General features: G+C 39.3%; 1 protein-coding gene across 3 annotated transcripts in view; it reads left to right on the top strand.

The window, feature by feature from the left end:
• Positions 1–19,269, top strand: part of PHACTR1 (phosphatase and actin regulator 1) — a 507,238-nt gene that overhangs the window by 14,782 nt on the left and 473,187 nt on the right. For all 3 annotated transcript variants that reach the window (XM_036876973.2, XM_036876756.2, XM_036877040.2), the window contains exon 4: positions 10,650–10,796. In XM_036876973.2, the coding sequence (XP_036732868.1) occupies positions 10,650–10,796 (147 nt within the window). The remainder of the gene's footprint in view (positions 1–10,649; positions 10,797–19,269) is intronic.

The raw sequence follows: 19,269 nt of genomic DNA, 5'->3' as shown, positions 1-19,269 counted from the left end.
GGGATCGCACGATTACGGAGAGGCAGAGCCAGGATTCAAACATGAATCCCTCTGACTCAGCTTTCCCTTACAACACCATGACTTTCTAGAAAGAGGTGATTTATCTAAACCAGACATCTGGATGGTTCAAGAGAGGGAGCTAGAACCCAGTCTCCTACTGCCTAGTCTGATGCCCATATCTCTACATTATGGTGGACGTGGGACTCAGATGGGATTCAAGCCCATAGTTTTCGCCTCTAGTTTTTGCAAGTGACCCAAACCAGCAGCTGGTCACAAAAAGATATATCCAAGTTTATGTCACCATTTCGTACAATGAACATGAATTAGAAATATTAGAACTTTCAGATTTTAAACTATGTCATTAACTACAGCAACTGTATTGAAAATTGACCTTGTAGAAAATGCAAAATTAAAATAAATAGGGTTTAACACTACTGTGATATTTAATACAACTGGAAAAATGACTTAAATATTTTAAGCAGGCATGTTCAACATTTAAGTAATAGAAAGCTATTTGGATTTAGGTCCAACTGAGTTCAACATACATAGCCTAAAACACACTTTCCTTACATGTTTTAGCACCCAGCCCCCAGCCACTCTGCACAGTATCTACTTTAAGAAGCTGAGAGAAGAGGAAGCAATGAGCATTTGTTGCCCGCCTACTATTTGTCAGGCTCTGTGTTAGGTGTTTTAAATTTATTACATAATGTTTTATTCTCTCAAGGTCCAGTGAGGGAGTTTATTTTATTTCTAGATCACATTTAAGGAAACCAAAGCTTGGAGAGCTCACTAACTTTTTCCAAGATCTAATAAGCTCGGGAATTATGCCAAGTTCTAATTTCACAGTGACAGCTTTATATGGAGCTGGCCAGTAATATTAGTTTTAAAATAATAAATGTTTGGGGAATTTTCTTTGCCAAAGGCAACATGGATTATATGTTTGAATCCTTTTAGTGACCCTAAGACATAAGGCCCATCATACAGATGCATAAGAGGAAAGTGACTAGAATGAAATCATACAAGTGTCAAGTGTGGAATTTGTATACAGATGCAGAGTCCAATGTCAAAGCCTGTGCTTTGTCCTTTACTTCATATTGTCTGGAATGAAAATAGTATCTATATTATCATGTTCCTATATTCATACAAAGTAAAAATAACAAAGTACTACAGGTGAACAGAGATAAAGAAAGAGAAAGATACTGCATTCACACAGTGGTGCTACATTGGGGATGAGAATAAAAACATTTCAACCATAGAGGATAGGCAGAGTTTAGACAGGCAAAGGTGTCCCATCCTATCCCCTTAGGGAAAGAAGGGTTTTCTAGTGAAAGTTCTGTACTGTCATTGATAACGGTTTCTTAATTTTTGTTTGGGTCTTCTGTCTTAAAATCTGCAAATTGACCTATCACACTGGTTAAAATTTGGGTTTTCTGATAAACATAAATGACATCTAAGCATTCATGATTGACACTGTGAGACCACTGAGAACCCAGGTATTACTTTCTAGTGCTGTGTATCAAATTACCCCAAAACTTAAACAACACACATTTTTCATCTCATGGTTTCTGTATATCAGGAATTCTAGATTGTCTCAGCTGGGTGGTTCTGGCTCAGGGTCTGAGGTGGCCATCAGGACGTCAGCCAAAGGCTTTACTAGTGCTTCCAAGGTGGTCCATACACCTGATGCTTGGCAGAGGCCTCAGTTCCTTGCAGCATGAGCCTCTCCATGGGATTCCTGGGGTCCCTGTTATATTGTAGCTGGCTTCCTCCAGAGCAGGAGACCCAAAGAGAAAGCAAAACAGAAGCCAGGATGTATTTTATGATCTAGCTTTGGAAGTGATACACCATCACCTCTACCATATTCTAATAATCACAGAGAGCAACCCTGATTCATTATGGAAGGGGACTACGCAAGGGCATGAATACCAAGAGTTGGGTATCACTGGGGGCCATCGTGGAGGTTGGCTGCCACAAGTTTTTATGGGAGTGGAACATTTTCAGAAGAAAAAGAGAATGTGGTTCCTACACTTGAACAGATTTTGCTAATACATCTCATATCTTCAAGTGGTTTTAATTTAGGCACAATTATACATTAACCAAAATGTAGTCCCTCTGGAGAAGAACTACTAAGGCAATGTCAGGGTGACCATTAAAGTCTTACATCCATCTTTATCGAGGTATCAATTCAAGGAAAGCCAGGTATTCAAGCCTTAAAAGAAGAGTCAGAACAAAGTTAATGTTAGACCCATATTATTATAGGAAAAAGGGCTGGCATGGATGCACAGCCATGGAACCATCTCTTTGGGAAGCCACCACCTTTGGGATATGACTGCACAAATTATGGGCTTAAAATTCCATAATTCTATTCACATAAACTATAATGTGAATGGTGAACTCCTGAAGCTGTGCAACACAGAAGACCTGAATCGGGATCAGTGAACACAGTGAAGTGGGAATGCTGTATTCCAAATTGTAAAGGCAAGGCAGCTACCCTCTCCCCTTTATGGACCCCACAAAATTAGCCAGATAGAAAAGAGGATCCCTGTCAGAACTTTGTAGGGTAGACAGCGCTTTTAATGACCAGTTTAAGCAGAGAGAACTAAAACATATCAACAATTCTTCAGATTCTTGGTTCTCTAGCAAAGTATGCATATGTATAGAAAAGAACAAATATCTCAGCAGCTACATAACTAAATTTAGTTACAATAAAAAGTCCAAGAGTTTTTTTGGTATACTTTTGTTAAACTTAGTTAAGATACACAACTTACTACTGCAGTCTTTTTGGGTTGATATTGCAGTTAGCAACAATTCATCCTCATCATTTGCATTTTGTATTTTGTACATGAATGATTCTCAATAACATCGTTGTAATTAGTGACAGCATACTGGGTCTAACTTTGAGCTGTAAAAGTTCTTACATTCTAACTCATGTTAGATAGGCAAAACAGTGATGCACACACTCCACATATACAGCCCAGTTTCTTAATCTGTTTGACTCTATTATACTATATATTTTTAAACAAAAACTCAAAAGTCCCCTAGCATAAATGTAGGACAGATTACCTTACTGTATTTCTCCACAGCCTGTGGGGATAACTGACAATGATAGTTTTCCAGAAAGATTTAAACAAAGGGTGGGACATCATCTGTAATTCTTAGAAACTCTCCTTAATAGAAAGAAATAAACATGTTTTACTAGTTCTTTTTAACTTTTTTGGAAAGAGTTTAAAATTTACAGAAAAGTTGTAAGAATAAAATAGTACAAAGAACACTTATGTACCCTTTACTCAGATTCACCTATTAATAACATTTTACCACGTTTGCTTATTATTGTCTCTATCTGTTGACTGATTGATGATCGACTGATAGATCTACCCAGAGAGGCATGCAGAAGTGAATAATATATAGAGACAGGGCAAACAGGAGACAGAAAGGAGCAAGAAAGAGAGGGAGAGAGAGAATATATACGTGTGTGTGTGTGTGTGTGTGTGTGAGAATTTTTTCTGAACCATCATGGCCTTTTATTCCTAATCCTTTCTTGTGCATTTCCTAAGAATAGAAATAGGATCAACTCTTCCATAACCACAGCAGTTATCAACTGCAACAAGTGTAACACTGATACTTCGATCAACTGTTTGAATTTTGATTTTGTCAGTTGATCCAAAATGTCCCTTACAGTACATTTCCCTCACAGGACACAATCCAGCGTAGGGTCAATTCAGTCTAAGATAAGGGTCCAGTACAAAGTCCAGTCTAGGGTCAGATATCTTTTGTCTCCTTTTATCTGGAAATGTCCACAGCCTTAATTTGTCTTTTAGAACATGAGCATGTTTTAAGAATACAGTCCTCCACTTCAATAGTCCATTCCTATTTTTAAGGTTGCCTGACATTTCCTCAAGTTCTACTCAGGTTATGTGTTCTGACTGGAACACTCCAAAGGTAATGTTACCTATTTCTCTAGGTACCACACCTGGAAGCACCCAATGCCTATCCATCCCTTATCGGTGATAACTTTGAGTGGCTAGTCAAGGTGTTGTCCAATTTCTCCCTTGAAACTGCTATACCTATGGGGAGAAACTTAAGCTCATGAAAATATCCTGCCCATCATCAAAATTTCCCCCTAGACTTAGCATCCATTACAAGTTCCTGCTGATCTTTACTGCGATGGTAGCAAAACGATGACGACTGTGACCAGCACACCCTCCACGTTGTCGCATCATTTGTCAGCATTGTTCTCTAAGCAGGAGGTCTCCCCTTTACTGCATATGCTCATTGCATTACTTATCCATTTATTATCACTTTTATCCATGTATCTATTTATCATTAGAGTTCATGAACACCTATCATTAATGGTTTGCAATTCGTTAATGTAATTATTTTCTGTGCTCGAATAGTCCTTGATTTAGCCAATGCAAGCCCCCTTCAGGCTGGCTGCTATGTTCTTGTCACATATCCCCTTTATTTGGGGGAAGGCTGCCTTGTTTCTGGCCTAACAATAAGCCCACTGTCATCATTCTTTCTTTAGTCCTCATATACATTTCCAATCTAGTTTTTTGTTGTTTTCAGTACAATGCAGAATGCTGGGAGTGAATATTTAAAAGATAATGGTGGTAAGTGATTAATAAGATGATAGCTGAAAAATAAGGCTGAGACAAAAAATTTTTGGCATAGTGGAATGTTGATATTCACAAAAATGGCCTAGGTCATTCCAAAATTATTTTAATTAATCAAGGTGTATTAAATTAATTGGTATTAATAGTGTGGTTTTGCAAATATTTGGTACTTAAATGCAGTAATTCTCAAATTCATTTGTGTATTTTAATAAGCTGGAAATTTTGCTGTTAGAAAAGAGCTTGTGCATTTATTTTTAAATTGATAGTGGTTGGTATCAGATAACTATGACACTCCACATACTATGATATTCTCCAGGATATATTGTTTATATAATGATGTAACAGTCTTATTTCTACATGTATACCTGATTGTAGCTAGCAAGTTTTTACTAAATTAATCATAAATTTGTGAGCTGGAAGTCTTTTAAAACTTATGCTTTAGTGGTATAACATATGTAGAATGATATACACAAATACAAAATGTATAACTTGATTAACTTTTTTTTTTGTATCGTTAATGTACAATTACTTGAACAACATTATGGTTACTAGACTCCCCCTATTAACTTGATGAACTTTTACAAAATTAATCTTTTGTATCCCCTCTAATTTTACCTTTGTTAATCTTTCTAGGAGTTAATCAATTTTATTAAATTTGTTTTTCTGAATAAGCTGTTTCCTTTATTTTTGTATTGTTTTCATGTTTTCAATTTCATTGACATCTGCTCTTAATTAGTTCCTCCCTTCTATTTATTTTAGATTATTTTTCCTTTCTTTTTCTAAGTTCCTGAGGTAGGCACTTGAATCAATTATTTGAGACCTTTCCTCTTCTCTAATTTGTGCTACAAATTTCCCTATCAGCACTGTTTTAGCTTCATCCCACATGTTTTGGTTTGTTGCATTTTCAATGGTATCTTGTGATTAAAGAAACTTAATGTTAATGGTATCAACATGCCTATTTATTCTTTTATGGTTAGTGCTTTTCATGTCCCATTTAAAAATCTTTGCTGAGGTCATAAAATATTTTTCTATGAAAAAGATCTTCTTCTATAAATTTTATTGTTTATCATTCACATTTAGGTTCATGATCTATTTGGTACTGAATTTTGTGTATGGTGTGAGATAGGTATCAAAGTTTGTTTTCTTCTACCATATGGATATCCAAGTGGTCAAGCATTGTTTATTGAGAAGTTCATCTTTCTCCACAGTAGTGCAGTGGGACTCTTGCAGAATGAAGTGACTGTTTATACATGGGTCTGTTTTTAGCTTTATTCTTTTCCATTGTTCAAATTATCTTACCTTGTTTTTGAATTCTATACCTTTATAATAAGTCTTGATATCTTCTATAAATCTTCTGGCCATTTCCTTATTTTTAAAGATTCTCCTGGCTATTCTGGTCACTTTGTACTTTTCATATAAATTTTAGAATCAGCTGGTCAATTTTTTTTTAATCTGGAATTTTGATTGGAATTTCACTTAATCTACAGATCAGTTTGAAAAGACTGATGCTTTTACAGGAGTCTGTCTTTAATCCCTGAGTGTGAGCATGGCATAGTCAACCCACTCTCCATTTATTTAGGTCTTCTTTATTCAGGAATGTTTTATAATTTTCCATGTAAGGGTCTTACTCTTCTTTTATTAGACTTATTCATAGGTACTTGATGGTTTTGATGCTATTATAAATAGTCCTTTTTACATTACATTTTCTAAGTTTACTGGTATGTAGGAACACAATTGATTTCTTATGCTGCTGTATCCACACATGTTGTAAAATTCACTTATTTCTAATAGTCTGGATTCTTATGGATTCTATATGTACACAGTCATAACATACATGACTAATCAAAATTTTATTCTTGTTTCCAACCATTATACCTTTTAAAGTTTATTTCATTGTCCTGACTGAGCCCTTCAGTGTAATGTTGAATCAAGTGGTCAGAGTGGACATGGTTAAGAGCCTTTAAAAATTTTGATACCCAGGTCTCATCTCCTCAAAACTTGGTAGGTACAGGCTGGGGGCCTGGAAAATGTACATTTTAACAAGTATAGCAAGTGGTACTGATGTAGGGGTGTCCTAGAAACACACTTTGAGTAGTATTTTTAAATGATAAGCTTCACTCACCTGAAGAGTTTGCTTTATTAGAATGGAATATTGCACTCCTGTGTCTTCCTTCCCTTCCCACCTCCATCCTTCTTCATGCCAGTAATAGATGTGTAAAATGGTATTTTTTTTCAAGCACCCCATTGGGCTGCTTCTCTTTCTTTGGCTTTAACTCTGGATATAACAAGCTTGTAAGGGTCATCAGTGACTGGCTTTAGAAAAAAAGAAAAACAAAAAACAAACAAAAAAAAAAAAAAACAGACTTTATCCTGAGTCAGCAATTCTGTCCCCAAACGAGAAATTCTTTCAAAAAAGTCCTTTCAAATTTCGAAAATTTGAAAATTATCGAGGTCACAGTTGAATTCAATAATTTCTGTATACACTCCCCACTTTATACATGCATACACACAATCATATGGGTGTTGCCACGTGATGGAAATGGTATGAGAAAAAAAGGATGCTTCTAAAAGATGCAGTTACATAAAACAGACTCGAGTAATATAAAATCACTTAAGAGGAATATGAATGCCATGTATTTTCCTAAATACCATTGGTTATAAACCAAAGGAATAATGCATTGTCTTAAAATAAAAGTCTAAATTTGCCATGGATATTTATGGAAAGAAGTAGAAATAGAAGAGTAACTGCAAATATTTATAGAGCATAAGAACTAGGGAGGGCCTCAAGGTCATGTTATCTGATCCTTGCATTTTTATAGCTACGGTGACTGACCCATCCTGGTGGAGTGAGTGACTTGCCCAGTGTTGGTTGGTAAGGTAGTGGTGGTACTCAGAGCTGCATCCTCCATCCCCAGGGCTCTTTCCTGATGTCACTCAGTCAGATGTTTTATAAGAGGTCACTACCTGAAAGGAATCCCAGAGAGTGTGGAGATCTTGCAACAAACCCACAGAAGTGAATCCTTTATATAGGATAAGACGTTGATACATGAAATGGGATTGACTCTGTAAAGAAATTGTAAAGAACTAAGAAAGGTATGAGAAAAGAGAAGGGAAGTAAGAAGAGAAAGGGAAGAATTAGATGAGACAAAGGCAGTGACTTAGGGAAGCCAAAATATGGGAGAAATAGTCAAAATGAAAATACGACAAAATAATTCAAGAGCATGAAGATATAGTATTCGCATGTCATTTTTGTCAAAAGTACAGCTATCTAGAATTATTTCAGTAATAAAATATAGCCCATAAGGAAATAACATGAAAGTGCACTTAAACTCCTCTGAAGAAAGGTATCCTTAAAGTGGAGGCAGTATTAAGTTCCTAATCCTCTATGATGTTGAATGAGTAAGAAACAGAAATTTAAAAATGTATCTGTCTATATCAAGAATCTTTTAAATGCAAAATCAAAGAAATACAGAGACAGCTAAGGCTAGGTATTCCTTCAAATGGCTTTATTGTTGCTTTAGAGACACGGCTGATAAATAAGACAATAAGGGGGTGGGGCATCCCGAACATTAGAACAACTAAAAAGCACTACGTTAATTCCAAGAGAACTACAGTTTATACAGTATTCAGAATTATTTCCTTATTTTACACTTCCCCAAAGCCTGAACCTAAATGTCATAATGATAATATTGGTTTGCAGCTTGATTAGTCACCTAAAAACATTAACCTTCATGGTTGATTTGATGAACCAAATATCCCTGTTGTGCTTTCTGGCATAGGAGGAATCCATTTTTAATCTATCAGAGATAAATGGGACATAGTAATGAGTCAAATGTTATAAAAAAATGAATGTAAAATGTGGCCAGTCAACCAAATATATATATCTGGCAGATCAATATACTGGTTAAGGACACAGGACTTGAAATCAGATGTGGATTTGGTCCCCAACACAGCTACTCATTAGTTATGTAACCCACTTTCACTCCTTTTTTTCTCTTCTCTCCTTCCTCCCTTCTTTTATTCAGAAGTATCTATTGGGCACTTGCTATCTGCTGGGTTCATGCAATAGACTAGTGGACCAGTCATCTCACTTTCCGAGGGAGAACATGGAAAATTTATAAGGAACAATTTTGTGGTATGCAACACAAAGTAAGGTGCAGAATCAGAGATGAGCCAGCCTTGTTCGGAGGACTCCAGGCAGGCTAGAGGTAGATAATGGGAGATAAATGAGCTTAACAAGACAGGGCTTGTTGTCAGATTGTGAAAGGCCTTAAATGCCAGGACAAGCAAATGCCAAGTTAATATGCAGAGAACTGGCAAACAATTAGAAATCAAGTGGTTAGAAAGAAAGTCTAGCACGGGAAAGCCAAAGGAGATTATTTCAAGAAGGATAAATTACTACCTACTTCAAAGAAGCTAAGAAAGAACTGGATTAAATTGTTAGAAGGATGTTGTTGAATTTTAAAATAACATTGGTTGTATGGTGGGGATAGAAACCAGTGGAGGGGATGAAAGCAGGGACTGAGAAGAGTCAAATGGAGCCTGCGGGGCCCAGAGTTCCATGGGAAGGTTCAACAGAAAGAGAAGGAAATAGTAGAGATTGAGGAAGCAACAAGGCCAAGGGCAGATAGGTTTTTCCTCCAAGATGAAGAGTTGCTGCTTATGTGTGAAATAAGGGGCCCTTGCTGAGACTGGTTTGTAGGGTGTAGGATGAGGGAACTGATGCTGAAGTGGAGAGGAAGCCTGGTAAAGCTGGAGTAGCACTTCATCCCCAGAGACTGAAGGGCAGGACTTGCCCCGGAAATTTCCTTTGTAGCAGGGGAGGAATCAAGGTAACATTTATCTGTGCCCCAGGTGAGCTCTTATTAGAAAGAGCGGTGACCACATCCAGCCACAAAAAGACCAAGTGACTGAAGCCTCAGAAAGACAAACATGAAAGAGGTTAGCCCATCAATAGATTCAGTAGGAGCATCAAACCACTGATTCACACTCCAGAAACCTTTCTACTTCCTCCTGTGCTGTGTAACGTGGGAAGGTTGCTGGGCAAACATTCAAAGAAATGTAAAGTGCTCTTGATCTTCACCTGTCCTTCAGAAATGGTGGTTCAGGGTTATAGAAACTACAGGTGCACCCCAAAGGCTGTTACATGTGCTCTAAGTCACCAAATGAAGAGAAAATTGATGGTTAAAATGAACGGGTGTTTATGCAGAGGTAAACACATCTTAGGAGTTAGTATTTGTAAAAGAGGGCCCCTCAGTTCTGTGTGAATGTACCTAGTCTACATTCAGAATATCAACTCTAGCAACTACACTGACAAATTGCTCCAAACTTGAATACACTTTCCTTTACCCTCCACCTTTAACGTGCATGGGGGCAGGTAAGAGGACTTCTGAGGATTTCAGATCTGGATCCATTCCTATTTGAGCTCCGGGTTGGGAAAGACAGAGTACAGGGTACAGGGTGCAATGCCTCCTCCATGACCAACTGGGCCTGGGCTTGCACCTCAGGAGTAGCAACTTCACGCAAGAAAAGCTGAGGCTGGGACATCTCGCCAGGTATCCTCAGGACTAGAGAATCCAGAGGGTAAAGAAGACCCCAGGGTGCCCTTAAGCAGAGGAGGCACGTTTGGCGGGAGAGGGCACAGTGCTGACTGGGCATCTTTGCTCCGGGCTCTTCCATTCGCATTAGCCTGTCTGTGCCAAGAGCAGAAAATTGGGGCTGCGGACAGGAGGCGGGGCGACGTCGGAGCACTGACCCAGGGGCCCTGTGGCTGGAAGAGGAGTTAGGGGGAGCCCTGGGCGCATGCCAGGGATAGCCCGGCCTCTGCTCCGGTCCGCACATCCTTAACGGATTTTCTTTCTCTCCCCTCACCCTTTTCTCTCTTTCTTTCTCTCTCCCTCTTTCCTCCCTTCCCCCTCTGTCCCTCTCCCCCCTCCCCTCCCCCCTCCCCTTCCCCCTCCCGTGTGCGCCTCTTCCTCTCCCCTCCGCCCCTTTCCGCCGGCTCCCTCTCCCTCGCCGGCTCCTTCTCCCTCTCAGCTCGCCGGGCGACCCTGCTCCTGCCTCCCACATTAATGGCGGCATCTTCTGAGGACGATATAGACCGGCGGCCCATCCGAAGAGTTCGCTCCAAGAGCGACACGCCGTACCTCGCCGAGGCCAGGATCTCCTTCAACCTCGGGGCAGGTAAGGACCCGGCCTCGTCGCCGCCCGCCGCCCGCCGCCCTCCCGGCCGGCCCAGCCCCCTCCCCTCCGGCAGGGCGCCCCCCTCCCGCCCCCTCCCCGGCCAGCCGGGCCCCGGCGCGGCTCGCTCGCGCCCTTTGTGTCGCGGGCGAGGAGGGTGTGTGCACGGGGGGTGTGTGTCGCGGAGGTGGGGGAGGGTGGTGCGTGGAGCCCTCCCCCCGCCGGGAGTCGCACGCGGGCTTCCCCCCTCCTGAAGAGCAGAAAGTGTTGTCACCGGTGACAATGATCGTCGGGATCACCGGGAGCGGGGACGGGACGCGAGTGCGCGGGCTGTGGGCGGAGGGCCCGACCGGGCTCCGCCGCCGAGGCTTGCTGGCTGGGCCGCTGCAGGGAGGATGGAACTTGTGGGTGACATTCGGACTCTGGTGATTTTGCCGGGTTGATAGCACCGCTGCGGGGCTAGACTGGAGGCTGGGCGGAGGTTGACAGCTGGCAACAGGACCTTTTCCTTTCACCGAGCGGTTGGCGAGCAACCACAGTTATGATAATAAATGATAGCACAATCTATAGGGTACATGTTAGGTGACCGGATGCTGTCACTGGAACTGGTGCCCAAAGTGGCCCAGATGTAATTAGGTGAAAAGGGTGACTGAGGAAGAAGAGGAAGGGGAGGCGGAAGGAGAGAGGGGAAGGTAGAGAGGAAAGGAGGGAGGGGGAGGAAAGAAGGAAGGGGGAGCAGCAGAGAGAACTGAGAGATTGGGAGTCAGATTGCTTCAGTTGAGACCCCTCAGGGTTACCTGTTAGGAGGCACCCAGTCCCTGCTGCCCCCCTGCTGCTGCAGATTCACAGGCAGACCTCACTCCCTGTTCCTAGGAGATGGTGGTTATCACTGGAGGAAGTTGCTCACCACTAACTTTGCAGTGCTGCCTTTCCTGAATGACCCCTAAGCCTCCACCTGAGCTTGCATCTCTTCCTTTCTTGAGTCCCTTACAATTCTGGCATCTGCAATGCTGCAAGAGTGAGTGTTTTCCTGAAGACCCCCTCTCAAAATAAGTTTGGAAAGCAGATGATGCCCTTTTCTTTAGGAAACTAAACCCTTGAAAATGGAACAGAATCAAAGTGTGTGTGTGTGTGTGTGTGTGTGTGTGTGTGTGTGTGTGTGTGTGTGTGTGTATTGGAGCATAGAGAACATTGTTGAGAAGTCTGGGCAAAAGAGAAAACTCTGCACAGAGAACCAAGACACACTGGCTAAGCAGCTGCAGGTTTATGACTGGGAGAATGACACCTGAATGTGCCAAAGTAGCCAGGTTTTTTGGAGTGTAACTTTCCTGTCTTGCCATGTGATTTTGGTTTCTTAATCGTATGTTTGTGTATCTCTCCTGAAATGCTTGCCTCTGGGTTTAGGGCTGAGGAAAAGATGACTTTATTCTGGGAAGCTTCGGCAGTTTCTGTGGTGGGCTGTGGTAGTCTGTGATATCACTCTAATGTTAATCTTCCACTTGTATGTTCCGGATTCAGGATGTGGCTGTGAGGGGTTTTGGAAAAGCCTGAGAAGAGTTTCTTTTAAGGCTGAGATTTTTTTCTCAGCCAATGATATTATGAATTGTTTCACTGACCCCTTTATGAAACTCTGATATATTCCCTTAGTGCCTTTGGTGGAAAAGGCTAATGTGGCTGTTACTAAAAGTTATTACCTTTAAAAAAAAGTTTCAAGTTTCAGCTACTACTAAACTGCATGGAGCTGTTTGCCACCAGATTAAATCCAGTGATTTGCCATCTTTTGATCTGGTTAAATTGCTCTGGAGGATTGTTCAAAGATTTGACTTTTCAGACAGGAATTGTCTCCCATTTATCGGGAAATAAACAATATCAACAAGCTCCAAGTCCCTTCCATATATCTCTTACAAAACCCCTAAAAGCGAAACGTTAAGAGAAATACGATGAAAAGGATGTTGGTAAAGAAGAGAGGGTAGTGCCGCCGCGGAGCTGCGTTCTGGGGTCAGGGGAGCTGTCCTCCCTTGTGGTGCTGAAGCGGCAGAGTGTGTCAGACATGTAACTAAGCAGGACAGCAGAGGGAGGGGTGCTTAGTCTCTCTCGGTAATGGAATCCCAGGGAAAATGAGGAAAGATCCAGCCACTGAAAACTTTTCTATCCCTGCCCACCTACATTTGCCGCCTGTTTACTATGCCTCACGCCTACTGCTCCACTGCTTAAATTGGGCTGTTTGCTCTAATTTTGAGCAGGCTGCTCACTCCTGGTGCTTTGTTTATTTCCCAGCTGGTTTCTGGTTGCTTTCCTGACATAGTAAGATCTACTCACAGATGTGCCTTTTTCCCATGCGTTTAAAAGTAATTGTAACCCCTGGTTTAAAAAGCAAGCAGCCTTGTTTATCTCCTTGAGCAGCAAGTTGTAATTAAACTATTAGTGTTGTTATCAGCGTTGCTGAATAGAAGAGCCTGCACACTCCCGATAAATTACATAATTTGGGCAAAGAGAATTTTGTTTGTCTCTTAACAACAATTTATAAACAATTAAGGAAGCTTTCATCTGCCCTTTCTTCCCACCCTCTTCCTAGTCTCAGTCGTTTACTGTTTATTCTTTCCAGAGAAATTCCTTATTGGTTTAAACTATTTGTGTTTAATATTTGCTTTCTCATACCCGCTCATTATATATAAGTTCATGTTTAATATTTTAAGGGTTTAGTAATGTTTCAAGGAATAAGTATACATATATTCATTCCATTTGCATACATGAGATCATTTGGGTACCAACTCCCTTAAACTAATCTGTACAGTTGCCAAATAAAGTGGACTGGACATTTTGAATACTAATCAAATACTTATGCATTCCTTCAGCTACACCCTGTCCCTGATGGTACTTAATAATATCATTTCAGAAATAACTCCACAGCTTGAGTGAAGGATATACTTCTTCTCCAGTCCCAGGTCAGTCAATGTATAGCACCAAAATGTGGGTCTTTCATCACTTTATGAAGATGCTGATTTCAAGGTTCAACCTAAACTGACAGGGTAGAGGACAAACTTTCTGAACTCTAATTTCCATTTTTCTAAAAAATTCCCTTTTGTAGGTTTTTAACTTGTATTCAGCATTTTGTATATTATGCACGTTAATAGGTGATTGTTTCCTGAAGGCAGTATACGTGGTAGAGAAAAAAATTAAGCCAATGTATTTGCTGAAAGTTACCCAGACACATGAGACCTCATTTAAAATGTTGAAAGAGGTTTTTCTTTCCCCTGAAAAATTCAAATGTGTTAAAAGGACATCGTGTAACAGAAGAGTATGTTCACACTATTAGTAGCAAGTGTTTCTAATTGTATTCTCACTTAGTAATGAACATCTCTGATATTTAGCTTGTAAGAACTTGCCTTGCCTTTTGAGGTCATTCATTCACTTCATTGAAGTGAAAGCAATGAAGAGTCACAGCTCATCTGGCAGATATTTTCCTATGGCCTATTGTATTCTATTTGTATTAATAGTATATAGAAGAGTATTTGATCCATACATAGGAGGCGCTGCTACTGAAAGGTTCTCTGTAATTACATACTAAAATGAATTGAAAGTGTTAGTAAATAGAAAGAATATTTAAGCACATCTAAAAGTTCTTAAGTGATATCAAAAGAAGAAAGGCTCATCATTCCGATGATCTAGGGTTTTTTAAAACACAAAACCAGTACTGGGCACCTTTGAGAAGATTAAGTATTTCTCTAATTATAAGGAGGTTTAACTTTGGTTGGCATTTCAGAATTGCATTGTATGGAGAAGATTTAGAAGATTTTAAATTAATAGCATGGTCAACCCCAGAATACTTATTCTCTTCGGAAGTCTGAGATCTGTTTTAGCTCCAGATATCACCCGAGAACAGCTATTTCTGTCCTCCATCGTTCTCCTCCACTCTTTCAGGCTGAGAGTATAATGGCAGTTAAAATTGGCTTGTTCTGGCTGACTGTAAGAATGGATAGGTCAACCAGACTAAGTCTAAACCAAGTCTCAGGAGATCTCTTTCCTATCTTTCTTGAGGAAAAAGGCCTTTATCCCTTAACTAACTTATGAAAGCCCATGATACTGAGAAGTGACAGCCTAGACAGAATATGCTACCATCACTCAGCAGTAGGCACTATCCCTGGGCAAAATTGTAGATATTGTCATGTTGACACAAGATTGCTTCACAGTCTAAAGGCCTTGGTAAGCACACTCCTGCAGTCTTTCACTGAAGAATGCCAATGTATTCCTCATAATAATTTTGTTACTGATTGCAAATTGAAGGCAGATCATATGGGTCTGGTTTTTATTTGGTGAGTCCAAAATCTTCTTGAAATTATTGCTTATCATATTCAGTAGCCAGAATTCAAGTGGCTGACCATGTAGCTGGCCAAGAGCCTCTATTATAAGGCTCTCTGACGGTCTGCCCTTCTTCTGTGCCATTGTTAAACCTAGCTAACCTAGTAATCTCATTATGTCATGCATTAAGGTGGTACTAATTAAGACTACTCCAGATAATATAAATAATATAAACAAGGTACAAGAAAGAAGTAATTAACCCGATGAGGAAACAGGAAGCCTTTTGCTGTAAATACTTAACTTGGCTGCTTACCATGTCATCATTTAAACAGCAATTCACATGCTATGAGACAACTCAAACATGAAATGTGTATTCCATAGTTAAATTTTCTTAGGATCTTTAATCTGTAGTACATCATTTTTTTTTTACCATCCTATAATTGTATTTACTACTATCTTATCACTAAATAGTAAGTTATTTATTTGGTTTGTATATATATGTCCATATATTTTAACTTCATGGTAGACCATGGAGGTGTATTTTCTATGAAAAATATGATTCAAGAGTCAGAAGAACTTAATTCTAATGTCTCTCTTCCTCTAAGATCACAGACAAGTCACATAACCTTTCTGAGTTTCATTCACTCAGCTCTAAGATGAGGGATTTGGATTTAAAAGTCTCTAAAGATCCGATCTAAAATTTTAGATCTAGTATAAAATTTTAGATCCAGTATAAAAATTTTGCAGGAATAACTGGCACTTCTAATTCTAGTTGTACTAATGGACATACACTATACAACTGTTTTTACATACAGTCTTATTTATGGCATTAAACAAATAGACTAGCATAATTACAATAAAAATTAAAATATTTTATCACAGCTAAGTTGTGAAAATAAGTTTAAAAGAATAAGATATATTAATAACTAATGATTAAATAATAAATTATTATTATTAATAATGTGCCAGAAAGCACACTTATATACCATACTAACTAAAATGTTTTTAATTTGAATAATCAAGGATTAGAGTCTTTAACAGAGTTACTGCTCAATAAATGTTTATTGTTTGATTAAGGTATGGCAGAAACCTGAGTAATAAATGGAGAGTGAGGAAACTAAATATTAATCTGCTTCCAAATTAGCATTTTAAGACTTAGCCGGTTTTCTTTTATAATTTAAATGAAATGAGTATATAAGATCTGTATTTTCTCTTTATCCTTTTAAACTAACAAGGAAGGTAAATATGTATGCAGATTAGCTAAATGGTAAGGTTCAGTCAAGCTGCAGTGTATCCCTTTGGAATTCACAGAGAATGTAATCTTAATTTCTAGGCATTGACTGACTGTTTAACTTGACCATGAACTATAAAGACCTTTGTTTCCTATTTTTCACAGTCATATAAGCTGACTGGGGCAAATAAATAGTTGGTTAGAATAAGTGTGTAGCAAATACATATTAATACATCTTCATACTAAGCAAAAATATGTAAAAATTACTTATGGAGTTACTCTTTGATATATGCAACTTAAAAAATCCATGATCATTATTTAACTTAGAGAGGCAACTATTCTTCTCCATGACTTAAGGAGATGAAAAAGGGGGCATACATTAAAGCCAGTACAGTATGTTATGTTGTATAAACAAAAAGCGACCTGGAAGAACTGCCAGTAGATGAATCTTTTCCTCATTGTATGGTACAAGAACTCCAGCGTTTTCGTATTTTGTTTCCTCACCCTCACCACCCACTTTGGAAGGTGATAAAGTGAATGTTTTTTCAGAGGGAAAAGTGGGCCATGTTGACATTTTAATTACTTTACTTTAAATATTTTATATAACAAAGGATAGTTAAATAAAAGGCAAAATCAATTTTATGGCCTTATCGAATGATGATGAATTCACACAACTTTGTACACAGGTGGTCAAAGAATAGGAACAATCTTGCACTAGTAGTTATTTAACATTTAGGAAGGCAAATTTATAGTCTATAGGTTTCCTATTGATCCTCTCTGCCACTTTTTTATCTCCTAAATCAGCAATTCAGTAGCAGAATCTTTCAATGGGCTGTAATTGTAGATATGAAAATTCAGTATATGTCTTTGTTTTAAACTATACTGAACTTTATCAGTATGATTTTTGCCATTCATAAACATAGAGAACCAATTATTTCTCTACCAATTAAACAAGTTGGTTGAGTGCTCAATCATGGTTTCATCAAAAGTATAGAAAAAGCTTTGTTATGCTTTAATTTATCCCTTATTTCATCTGGGTCCTGTTTTTTTTTGGGCAGGTAGGAGCTGTCCAGGAAGGTGAGAAGAAATAATAATATAATATTCACTCAACAAGTATTGAGACGTTAAATACGTCTTAGGCCGTTTTGTGGACACACAGGATATGCACTAGCTATCAACACAAACATCCTACCCTCATGAATTTTCACTTCTAAAAGGGTTATGGACAATAAAACAATGGAATATTTAAGTACATTGTATAGTATTTTATATTTAAGTGTTAAGGCAAAAATATACAAAGCAAGCTAAGAGTCTAAGGCATGTGGGGGTAGAAAAAGGGGTGGATGGCAGGAGAGGCAACACTGAGAAGAGGGAATTTGAGCAAAGTTCTCCAAAGTAAGTGAGGGACCAAGCAAGCCAAAATGGGGTGGAGGACAGGGCGGAAGAGAGCTGAGGAAAGGCAAGTGTAAAGGCCCTAAGTCAGGAGTGTACCAGTATGTTCAAGAGCTGGCTGGGAGCCCAGTGTGGTGGGAGAGGAGTGAGTAGAAGAGAGAGTTTTAGGAGAGGAGACCCAGGAGGGCATGGAGGGCATGGGGACCCGATTACCCAGGGCCTGGTGGGCCGCCACCACTACCACGACTTTGACTTTACTCTCGGTGAAATGTGGAACAATTCAGGGCTTTGAGCATAAGAATGACATGATCTGGAATAGGTTCCGAAAGGGTCACTGGGGCTGCTCTGCTAGGAAAAGACTATAGTGGGGCAGCGAGGAAGCACACGAACTGATTTGGAAGCTGCTGCAGCAATCCGGAGAAATGGTGGTGGCTCAGCAGCCTGTTGCAGCAGAAGCAGGGAGAGGTGGCCGGATTCTGTGTGAATTTGAAGGTACAACCAATAGGCGTTCATGATGGATTGAATGTGGGTTGTTAAGAGGAGAGGGGCAAGAAGTACCTCGACGATTAGGCCTGAGCAACTGGAAGGACAGCAGGGCCATTTTGGAGCATGGGGGACCCAGCAGGGGTTTAAATATGGACATGTCAAGAGTGAGATGTCTAGTGACATCCAAGTGGAAATATTGAATAAGCAGTTATACAAATCAAAGTTTAAACATGAGGTCTGGCCCAACAATAAATATTGGAATTGTCAGCATAGAGAGAGCATTTACTAACATCTACTGGACTAAAGGCGTTATAAGCATTTGCTCATTCATTTCTCATAATAACCTAACGAGTTTGACATTATTTTTACTATCCTCTTTAATCCATGTGTTAAGGAAGTCACAAAGAGTTTAAATAACTTGGCAAAAGTAATATAGCTAGCTAATAAGGGGAATAAGAGGAACAATTGGATTTGGATCATGTTTTATGTGACTTCAAAACCTATATTCTTAATGGCCATGATTTATTACAAGAGAGCAAGCTTACATTATCAGCCTGGCTATGAGGTCACATTTTAAGCTGAATATGGCTAAAGGAAAGAAAGAGATGGAACTAGAAATGCATCCTAGCTCAGTTTTTAAAAAAATATTTGGCTAGGACTGACTCACTGTAGGCATTGTACTTTCTATCACTTCATACAATACACATGCATATTTACAATTGGAATAAATTATTCCTCAAAATAAGGTGCACATATACTCTGTTTTCTACATTCTAGCCCATCTATTCCCACCCAATTCCATTCTAGCCTATTTTAGTTATAAAAATGCTATTTATGACCCATCTAAATGATTTTACAACCCACAGTTTTAAAAACATTATTTAATAGGTAGTTTTCTAGGCACTATTTCTGAACTCAGAAAAGTATGTACAAGGAAACCCAACTTCACTACTTCATCTGTCCCCCCAAGTATCTGGTAACTTCATTCTTTTACCTGAACAGGAATCAAGGTGAAAGAGAAAAACCCAGAGTCAGGGCCAACTTAGCCATTAAGCATAATAGGCCCAC

Source organism: Manis pentadactyla, chromosome 16 (genome assembly GCF_030020395.1).
Source record: "Manis pentadactyla isolate mManPen7 chromosome 16, mManPen7.hap1, whole genome shotgun sequence".
Taxonomy (NCBI): domain Eukaryota; kingdom Metazoa; phylum Chordata; class Mammalia; order Pholidota; family Manidae; genus Manis; species Manis pentadactyla.
This window is presented reverse-complemented; position numbering and strand designations above follow the sequence as displayed.